General features: G+C 37.3%; 1 protein-coding gene across 5 annotated transcripts in view; it reads right to left on the reverse strand.

Annotated features, from left to right (window-relative positions):
• Positions 1-2,472: 2,472 nt before the first annotated feature.
• Positions 2,473-11,249, reverse strand: part of LOC136855058 (guanylate cyclase 32E-like) — a 437,545-nt gene continuing 428,768 nt past the window's right edge. For all 5 annotated transcript variants that reach the window (XM_067131826.1, XM_067131825.1, XM_067131828.1 and 2 more), the window contains 4 exons: positions 9,001-9,145; positions 8,220-8,318; positions 5,815-5,940; positions 2,473-5,546 (listed from right to left, as the gene is read on the reverse strand). In XM_067131826.1, the coding sequence (XP_066987927.1) occupies positions 4,381-5,546; positions 5,815-5,940; positions 8,220-8,318; positions 9,001-9,145 (1,536 nt within the window). In that variant the 3' untranslated portion in view covers positions 2,473-4,380. The remainder of the gene's footprint in view (positions 5,547-5,814; positions 5,941-8,219; positions 8,319-9,000; positions 9,146-11,249) is intronic.

Below are 11,249 nucleotides of genomic sequence, written 5' to 3' on the forward strand. Positions count from 1 at the left end.
CACCTACTCTGCTACTAAGCTACGTGTTACTTCATATCGTATCTGGCTAAAACGCACTTTATAAAATTAAAAGTATATACTGATATACTTACGTGTAATGAAGTAACACGTAGCTTAATAGCAGAGTAGGTGTGGTCAATAAAATTGACATCTTGCCGTCGTGAACTCATGAGAGAAGCAATTTTCCGCCACTGCGTCTGCCTGTTCCATTCGCCACCCCGAAAGCAGCTTACATTCAACAACACTAACAATATCCTATTTTCGAATATTAACGGTGTAATTCGCATACAGTAAATTATTAAAACACTTTTCAGTTGCAAATGTACACCCAGATAACCTTTTATTTACCTAAAACTTACACATAGCATAACTATTAAAAGCCCGGGACGCAGTGTTACCATGCGCGAGCACCACAGAAGGGTGGACAGATGGAAAAAAACATACTATAAGTATTTTACAAATCACAATCCAGTTCAATACGGTACTCGCCTCTCTTCATAGTGCATAGTTCAGTATTACTCAGTGCTAAATGCTTTGTCATGATTTCGTCACTTAACCAATCATACGAAGCCTTTTCCGATGTATCCGCTAGGTAGCTCTACAATTGTAGGATTTCAGGGTTCTTGAATGTGTTCGTAGGATTTTGTCCGGGATGTCTCTTTTGGTCTTAGGTCAGTTTTTCCAGCTAGGAATATTATGTAAGGTTATAAAAATAATAAAGATATAGTATTCAAATGATGGTACTAACGGAATGCAGTTTAACTAACTTTTAGCATAATCTGAGGCTCTCAGTGCTATATTAGTTAGAAAATGGAGTACATGCCAGTGAGGTTTTACACCAGCCTGCAAATATCTTATTAGCCCAGCCTACTATGTGTTTTCTCATGAATTCAAAACGGTGCACATACTGTGAAATTGGTCAATAAAAAGGTTAATTGTACTATAGCACATGTACTGGACTAGTACTACTGATATGTGGCGATGCATAGAACTTACCTTTCTCTTACCATGGTTACTTCTTCTTCTTCCATTTTTCCCCATCAGGATTTGGTTTTAAACTGAACCGTTTCTGCCCTTGGCCTACTGCAGTAGGTTCCGATTCTTTTTCACAGCAGGATGAGTCCTTTCTGTTCTTGAACTTGTAACAAGGAGAGTGGCAATCAAATTTAGCAAGTTTATGTATAAACTTCAGGCAGTTCCAGATAGTTTAGTTACATGCATGTTTTCCATCTTATCGTAAACAGGCTACCCTATAGCAACATTAAAAATACTTTTTAAGTTTTAGCACTATAACAGTCATATTTGACACACATTTAAAAGCACCAGAATCAAACAAGACTGGGAAAATGAAAATAAACAATTTACACAAGCCAACAGCACTACACTACTGAGCTTCTGAAGACTGAACTAAGAAGCTTTAATACCTGGTAGGTTTATGACGTAGGCAACTTGGCCCAGACAATTTGACCGAAAATAAAAATGGCATACTCTGAAGCTGTTTAGTTAAGAGCTTCAAGTTAATCATGCAATTACTGGAAATATGATGATTTTCAATGTACTAGGTAATGGGTACTTCAGATGAATTGTACATGTATTTATAATTAATAAAAACATAAATAAATACATACCTGAGTAAGTGTTTATGCCATCATTAAACGAAAATTATATATATATATAAATATATATATATATATATATATATATGTATATATATATATATATATATATATATATATATATATATATATATATATATATATATATATACTGGTCCTGGAGGGTTTTGAATTAACAAAGGCCTTTCATTCACAAATTAATTTATTTTGCTACAATATTCATCATAACAATGCACAGTCAGGAAGAATAACTTTCAGTCTCTTAATAGTAATCCTATAGTTCACAATTATCCTTTTCTCTTGAAGACAGACAAATAAAAAGTGGTTAATTGAGGTATTTCTTCGGTGCCCAAGTGCACTATCTGGTGAAAGATAATGTCACATCAGCTATCTTTAAATTCAGACCTGCCTCCCTGGCAGGAGAGAGCCCTGGTATATATATATATATATATATATATATATATATATATATATATATATATATATATATATATATATATATATCTTTATATCTCTCTCTTTCAGATTTAACCTAACACAAATTGAAGGACACTGATTAGAGATTTAGACCGTGGGCATGCTAAATGTCTAAATGTCAGGGTTTTATGGACACTAAATGTCAGAGATTTTAGATCACGGACTAAACAGTTTTAGACCATGGATAGGTCTGCATGTCAGTGTTTTAGACCATGGGACATGTCAGAGTTTTAGACCTAAATGTCATGTCAGGTTTTAGATCTAAATGTGGACCATGGGTCTAAATGTCAGTTTTTAGACCATGGAGGTCTAAAATGTCAGTGATTTACACATGTCATTTCTAAAATGTCCGAGTTTGACCATGGACTGGTTTGTTTTAGACCATGGATAGGTCTGCATGTCAGTGTTTTAGACCATGGACATGTCTAAATGTCAGAGTTTTAGACCATGGACAGGTCTAAATGTCAGGGTTTTAGACCATGGACATGTCTAAATGTCAGAGTTTTAGACCATGGACAGGTCTACACGTCAGAGTTTTAGACCATGGACAGGTCTAAATGTCAGTGATTTACAGCATGTGCATTTCTAAATGTCCGAGTTTACGACCATGGACTGGTCTAAATATCAGAGTTTTAGACCACGTGCAGGTCTAAATGTCAGAGTTTTAGATCATGGACAGGTCTAAATTTCAGAATTACAGACCATGAGCAGGTTTAAATGGAATACAGTCAGACCACGAGAAAGCCCAAAAATATATAGTTAGACCTTAGACAGCTCTAGTTATATATGATCAGACCATGAGCAAAGCTAAATATATAATAAGTTAGACAATTAGCAGATTTTTAAATATAATATAGAGCAGTTTAAATACAGTAGGTCGAAAAATATGCTCTGCAGGCAGTCTATAATATATGTAATTTCTCTTGTGAGGGTAAATATTACCCATATCACCCATGTTTCCTTGACATATAAAAAAATCCCTCAGTTTGTCTAAATCCATTTTGTCTTTCCTAAAAGAAGTCTAAATCTGTTTTGTCAGAAATATATATATTTATATATAGAAATTTGAACGGGAAGATCTGTCCCTGTGATTTTTCTCTCACAGAAATCTATTGATTGTGTTCAAACTCGATATGAAACATTCTAAAAAAACTCTCTAGTATTCGAAGCAAACTTAAGCTTAGAAATATATGGTGGTCTATCCATTTACTCATGGTACCATGCGTTTAAAAAGGTGGGGGGCTTTCTTGGTATAGGCATCGAAATATAAAAATCTTTACTAATCTCACTTTCCTCTGTTATCAAAATCTGAAAAAAAAACTAGACTGAAAAACACTCAGGAGTTTTGTCTCCTGTACTTTTGCTACAAGTTTCTAGCTTCGAGGACTCAGCAGTTTCCTGTCGAGGATAAGGATGAGGAAATGGCATGAACAATCTCATCAGGTGATGTCCTCACAGGCAATAAACAGAGTCACTAGGCATGTGCCATCAGGATACTGATGACCATTGTGACGCGGCACATGAGAATATTTTAATAATGTCCACCATTTTCAATGGCAAAGTCACTATGGACACAAGTTTCTCGCGAGGGGGTCTCACTGTCAATGGCAGAGTCACTATGGAGATTTGAGATGTTGTGTTGAAGTGTCTCACACCTCATTTGCTTTTGCTTGCCATTGCATGTCCAACAATAATTATGCACGAAATAACATCTGTAATTTTGCAGTGAGATTACCCTCCAGAATTCCAACTGGGTTGTGTCAGAAATCCAGTTACAATTTACTCGAAGCCTCTGAAATGGACCCTTTTTCCAAGACAAAAAATATACAGCCGCTCAAAGTTCCAGGTCCTCTTAGTGACTTCACCAGATTATCCTGGCTATATGAAAATCCCCATACCATTTAACCCTTACATCTTGTACTCCATTCACTTAATATATCTACGATTCACTGCAATGCACACAAAAAAGTACTGTAGTGTTCCTTGGAAAATGCAAAAGCTATCACTTTCAGTAATGTTTCTCTATCATTAACTAGTCACTGTTGCCTCCAAAATACCCATGGGTATTTTAAACAAAGTTTCTTACTGCTTAAGTATCACCAACACTTACTTTGTGCCATCTACAGTCATAGAGATGCAACTGCTAATTTGTGTTGTTTTGTGTTGATACTGAATGCTGGAGTGGTAATTTATCAAGAGGGTTGACAGTTGGCAAATTTAGGATTTCTAAATTACATGCAATTACTTTCTGGAAAGACGTTCACTTCACAATGGCCTTCGGAAAGTCCTACACAGGTGTCTCACGGTCGGGAAGCTTGTGCACTTCGTTAATCACTCTATAGTTAACTACACTGGACAGCAGAGGGGACGACTCCTCACAGTCATTTGCCGTTGAGCAAACTTCTTGCTTACTACAGTATCTAAGGCGCGGCACCCGGCTCTCACTCACGTCGGCACTTGAAGAGGACGATGCCGTCGGTAGGGCCTCGCTACTACTTGTGGCGCTTCTGAGACCCAGCGGTACCACGCTGTGCGACCGCCATCTGCTGGTACCGCTCCCGCTGCCATTGCCTATGAGGCTGATGTTGCTGCTTCCGTTGGTGGAAACGGAAAACCGAGACCCCAGGAGGGACGAGGTCACAGGTATGGCACTAGAAGTACTAGCAGATCTCGTCGAAGCTGATCTACTCGGGGTTACGGGCAAGGGTATTGTCAAGTCGATGCTAAATGGACTGCTCTTACCAGGGTCTTTTGGGAGATCTAGATTAGTGGGCGTTGTGATTTGACAAGTGGAAGATGCAGGAACGCTTGAGAAATCCGCATCAAAGCAAGAAGACTGAGGCTGGACCTCCGGTGGTGGTTCTCCCGTTGAATGTGCTATAGTGTTCTGGTCGTCAGTCGCCTCCACAAGGCTGGATGGACGTGATATCACCTCACTGATGGAAGTTCTTCGACTAGCAGACAGAATATCATCATCGCCAGAAGCCGGGGAGACAGGGACCTCCAGATGGGCAATGGTACTAGTGGTAACAGAGATTGAAGCCCTCTTTTCTGACGAGGGAAGAGGAGGAGGAGGGGGAGCCACTAAGGCACTGCTGATTAGGGAGTGGTGCTCCTTGATGCAGGGGCACGAGTTACGCTTCACTTCCAGATTCACCTTCCGAACGGTGCAGTCGTCGGAGGCTGGCGACTGGGGAGGCGGTGGGGATGACAAGTCTCTTTCCTCTCTCACCTCCTTAACGACCCGAGTGGCCAGTTCCTCAGACATGGCGAACCGGAGACGCTTCGGAGACTCCAGACTCAGTGTCCTTGGCAGAGACAGCGGGACATTCTTGCAGGACCTCAGGGACCCTCGGAGACCCCCAACGCAGCCGTTCTTGGCCAGGCCGATGCTTGAGATTCCTCTCTGACGGCGGGACCATTCCCGGTGACGCTTGAGTTCCGGGTCTTCCCCTAAGGGTAAACACATAAGATTTGTTTATGGCCGGATAACTTCTATAATGCGAAGAGACTGACAAGGCCTACTTGCTAGTTCTACTGAATGTAAAGCCGGATAGCTTCTATAGCGAGAAGAGACTGACAAGGCCAGTTCGTAGGCCTATTAAATGTCAAAAAAATATTACAATAAGGCTAAACCATACACAGGACCTTCTTGGAAAAAGAACTATATGGAAATATTGCACTCTCTGTTGACATACCAGTCTCAGCAACAACTACTTACCAACCAACCAATAAGTGGTCATTTCTCCCTTCCCTTTGACCTTGACCTTGCCCCGCTCCTCCAGGAAGTATCCTCCGAGGTTAATCAGGATGTCTCGGCAAGTACAGGAGCAATGGATCCTCAGAGCTGCAAAGGAAACATATATTAGTCTTAAAGGATATGTTAGTTAGTACTCAAGGAATATTATAATGTATTAGTAACAGCTATGGATGTCTACAATTAAAGTAGACAAATCTCTCTATAATAAATATATATACATACATGTATATTGGTATACTTTTTATACATACACGTTGGTAGGGACAAGTGGTAACAACATAAGCACATAGAGAGAGAGAGAGAGAGAGAGAGAGAGAGAGAGAGAGAGAGAGAGAGAGAGAGAGAGAGAGAGAGCCTAAAAGGATAAATATGAAACTTCAAACTCTTATAAATGAAATAAGCATAGTTAACAAAACAGCCCAGAATCAATTATACTTTCTCCACCAATACAAAGGAGCGCTTATTAGCATAATTACGCCAAAACGAGATCTTCTTTTACAAGACTTTCCAGCTTTCTTTCCTGCCAAAAATTACGTTTAAGACTTTATGAATTGATAAAAATATTCCATTTTTAGAGGGTCTCGTCATTCAGATTTTCCATAAGAACTATCTTGGCATTATAAAAAAAATTTACAAGCCTCTGAAATTACAGTATTATTATTATTATTATTATTATTATTATTATTATATTCTGAAGATAAACCCCTATTCATATGGAACAAGCCTACAGGGGCCACTGACTTGAAATTCAAGCTTCCAAAGAATATGGCGTTCATCTGAAAGAAGTTACAGAAGGTAACAGGGAATACAGAAAGAAGGGATCAACTATTTGAAAACGAAAATAAATTAACAAATTAATATATTAATAGATAAAAATAAAAGTAAATGATTAAAAGCACAAGGAGAATTGTTAAGGGCAGTAATGCACTGCATCTTCGCTTGAACTTTTCAGGAAGACCGTTCCACAGTCCAACTGTGTGAGGAATAAAAGACCTCCGGAACTGATTTCAATATTGTCTTCTCTCTAGTTTATGTTCATCCCAATCACGGCCCAATACTATCATTGTTTCATAGTCTCACAGGATACTTTTTCAAAGGATCACAGACCAATCTCATCTCGGCTCCTCGAAGGCAAGAATTCATAGTCTCACAGGATACTTTTTCAAAGGATCACAAACCAATCTCATCTCGGCTCCTCGAAGGCAAGAACTCCCAAGTGTACCTCGAGAGTTTCGTCATTAAACTTTCCGAGGCTGTTAGTCATCAACTCTGCCAAGAGAGCTCCTTCCTAGAGGATCGTCGGAGGATTCTCTTCTCTTCTTCTTAAGGGCATGAACTTTTTCCTAAGGACCCGAAACTAACTTGATCTCAGCGGTACTCTAAGAGGACTTCAAGGATTTCTCCCTCTCGACCTTACTTTCAGTACCCATTTTAAAGTTTTATTTTTTTTACATATGAGTATAAGAGTCTATTACCACAATTCTGCAAGCTATTATTCTCTGACATTACCAAAAACTATCAGGAGGACGTTTTCTATTAGCCTTAATTTTAAAAGCACCGAGCACAATCATCAAAATAAAAAGCAGCAAGTTGGTTTCCTCATACACTTACAAAGGTATTACGAAGAAAGGTATAAAATCTTGTTTACAATCCTTCTTGTTTGCAAAGTTTAGCGTCCTTCACACAAGTTTAAGCTTAAATTCCTACACAATTCGTCGTAGGCAGTTAGGCCTATTGTAGTAGCATTTTTGGCGAAGTTTTCAAAACTGTTTCCAGTTCGATGTACGGCGAGATTCCTTTCACAGTGCCTTATAAGTTAGTCCCTTTTAAAGATTTTCAAGGGTGCCTCGTCCCCCGCCATACCAAGCTGAATATATTTGTGCTCCATTCAACTTGAGAAAGTTGCTGACAGTGCAAATATACTCAGAAGGCTATGCCAGCTCAGAGAGTCAAGTCAACACATTTTCGGAAGGTTCAGAAGTTGTCTAGTGTTTATTATTATGAACAGAACACACGAAAATTCCCCGATGTCTTCTCTTAGCCTAAGTGCAAGATTCTCTGTGTAAAAATACTTACTCGGTATTCCTTTCTGAGGTGTATTACGAAACTCAATGGGTGCCAACAGAGCACAAAAAAACTTGAGATCTTCCTCTCTCTCTCTCTCTCTCTCTCTCTCTCTCTCTCTCTCTCTCTCTCTCTCTCTCTCTCTCTCCCTTTGGCATTGTATGTTAAAGATTATTATCTACTAAAAGCAACTAGTTCTCCCACAAAGTCACGCTAATGGGTGGGATATGAGTGTGACATCTCTCTCTCTCTCTCTCTCTCTCTCTCTCTCTCTCTCTTCCTTCCTTCCTCCCTTCACTTGCCTTGCCCCGTGGATTCCATCCGGGAGGCGGTGTTGACGGTGTCGCCGAAGAGGCAGTACCTTGGCATCTTCAGGCCTACGACGCCGGCGCAGACGGGACCTGAAGTAGGAATGATATATTTCATAAGATCAGGAATATATAATTATATCTATATCTATCTATATATAGATAAAGATAAAGGTTATATATATATATATATATATATATATATATATATATATATATATATATATATATATATATATATATATATATATATATATATATATATACCGTGTATATGAGAGACTGTGAAACCAGCGATTTCACGAAATCTCTGAAATCTTCAGGGATTTCGTGAAATCACCAATTCACTTAGGGACACTTGATCCCCGAGGGCTAGTACTAAACACGGCGAAACAGCGTAGATGAATCACTGTTTCGCAGTGTTTAGTACTAGCCCCTCGGGGATCAAATGTTCTAAGTGAATTGGGGATTTCACGAATTCCTGAAAATTTCAGGGATTTCGTGAAATCCCTAATTTGACAATCTTACTGTAACATATATATATATAAACGCACACATACATATACACATACATACATACATGTATATATATTATATATATATATATATATATATATATATATATATATATATATATATATATATATACAGTATATATATATATATATATATATATATATATATATATATATATATATATATATATATATATATATATATATATATATATATATATATATATATATATATGCGACTTATTTCTCTGCTCCTTTACCTGAATGGAGACCAATGCGTAGTTTGAGCGTATCGCTGGGCCGATGTCTGATCTTGAAGCGTTTGATGGCGTCTAACAGATGCAGAGACATGGACGCTACCTCGCCGGCATGTTGGTCGTCATTCCGTATGGGCAGTCCGCTCACCTGTAGCGACAAACAGATAAAAAATATCAATTAACAGGTAAATACTGTTACAATCTGTAGTTCAATTACATAATTAACAGATATACCTCCTTCCCTTACTTTCACCATTATGTCCATCAACTTGCTTCTCTGTACCTTCTGTATTTATAAATTCTAATAATACTTCTAGCTGATAGGTATATATGAAGGGTATAATATGAAAGGTAAATACTTTGATAAACATGACTTCAAATGAATAATTAGTAAGTATACCTCCAGCACTTCTTTTCACCATTACGCCCATCAACTTTCTTCTCAGCCTGTTCTTTATTTATACTTATTCTAGTAAACTTTTTTTCCTTACCAAAGAAACCGTTTCCCAACTCATATGCAGAAGATTTTATCTATACATACACATCCAATATATATGTATATATATATATATACATATATTTTTGTGTGTGTGTGTATACCGACATATATCATTTAATATCACTTGTAATTGTGACACGTCATTTCTAAAAAAAAAAAAAAAAAAAATTCTCCCACAGACTCACTGGATCTACAACCTGTACTTCTGATGGTGGGTCTTTTAGTAACGCCCTTCTCCTTTAATATATCTATTTTTTATTGGATACAGATGAAATGCCAAACTTTGGAAAACGAACGCAACAGTGACTTCACTGGAAATTTGTTATAGACGCACGGGCTGCACGAGTTACGAAGTGCAATACAAATTGCAGAAACGTAAATAAAAACAAATAAATGCAAATTCATTTAGTCTAGATCAGTGGTTCTCAACCAGGGGGGATTTCCCAACCCCCCCAAAGGGGGGGAATTTCAGAGTTTCACGGGGGGAATTGTGAGCACAGATTGGCAGTCTCAAACTGGCTCTAGGACCACACAAAACGCAGTGTGCAATTGGTCCACTACTGAGAGGTCACGCTGGGCTTTCTCTCTGCTAGTTTGTGCGTTAATGTTAGTTTTTTGTCGCATATTATTTGGAATGCAGCTTTTGAGGCGGACAATTTTAGAAAGGGTGGGGGTGGATGATATTCTGACATATAGTGAAAGGGTGCATGGGCCAAAATAGGTTGAGAACTTCTGGTCTAGATTAACGTGTAATCTGTGGAATCCGGTAATCTCTTGGGATTATGAAGTCCCTATTGATAATATTTGGATTACTTTTCCTTCTTGGTGAAGCCACGTTCTTTTACCTACCAGCTTTAATATATTTATTCTCCTATTTCTTCGGGTCTGGGCAAGAAAGAGGCACCTGGCAACCTGACCGTTGGCCTTTGCCCTTAGTAAAAAAAAGTTGGTGAACTCTGCAGCATTCTTTAGCAATCTGATGCAAGCGGTAATGGGTTAAAGCGAGACGCAAAGGCCAACATAGGTAGAAAACGAGGAATAAAAGATTACTGAGCGACTGAATGCTATCTAAAGACACTGCAATAACTATAGTCCTAAACATTACATAATTCAAAGGTATCTTAAAAGTAATTAAAAAGTAACTTAAAGTCATTCAAAAGTAACTTAAAAGTAACTCAAAGGTAAAAAGTAATTCAAAGGTAACTTGAAAAGTAATTCAAAGGCAACTTGAAAGTAATTCAAAAGTAGCTTAAAAGTAATTAAAAAGTAACTTAAAAGTAATTCAAAGGTAACTTAAAAGTAATTCAAAGGCAACTTGAAAGTAATTCAAAAGTAACTTAAAAGTAATTCAAAAGTAACTTAAAGGTAATTCAAAAGTAACTTAAAGACATCATTTCAGTAAAGCTTGATGGATCAAATAATTAACTAGAGGCACTAATTTTTTTCTAATTTAAAATTCCTGATAGAAAAAAATACTGATCAAATGAATAATGTATAAAAAATGAACAAATAAATTTGAATAATTGACTAAAATTTATTTTACATTATTCATCTATTTGTATTTTATTTCATATATTTATTTTTAATTATATGGATCTTAGCCTCTAAGTTTAATAGACATTTAAATTTGGTTACATAATAATAATAATAATAATAATAATAATAATAATCATAATAATAAAGAATTACCATTACGTAAGCGGAATTTAATTTCTAGTAAGAATTTATCAGTCGTCCTATATAATATAAACTG

This window comes from Macrobrachium rosenbergii, chromosome 30 (assembly GCF_040412425.1).
Source record: "Macrobrachium rosenbergii isolate ZJJX-2024 chromosome 30, ASM4041242v1, whole genome shotgun sequence".
Taxonomy (NCBI): domain Eukaryota; kingdom Metazoa; phylum Arthropoda; class Malacostraca; order Decapoda; family Palaemonidae; genus Macrobrachium; species Macrobrachium rosenbergii.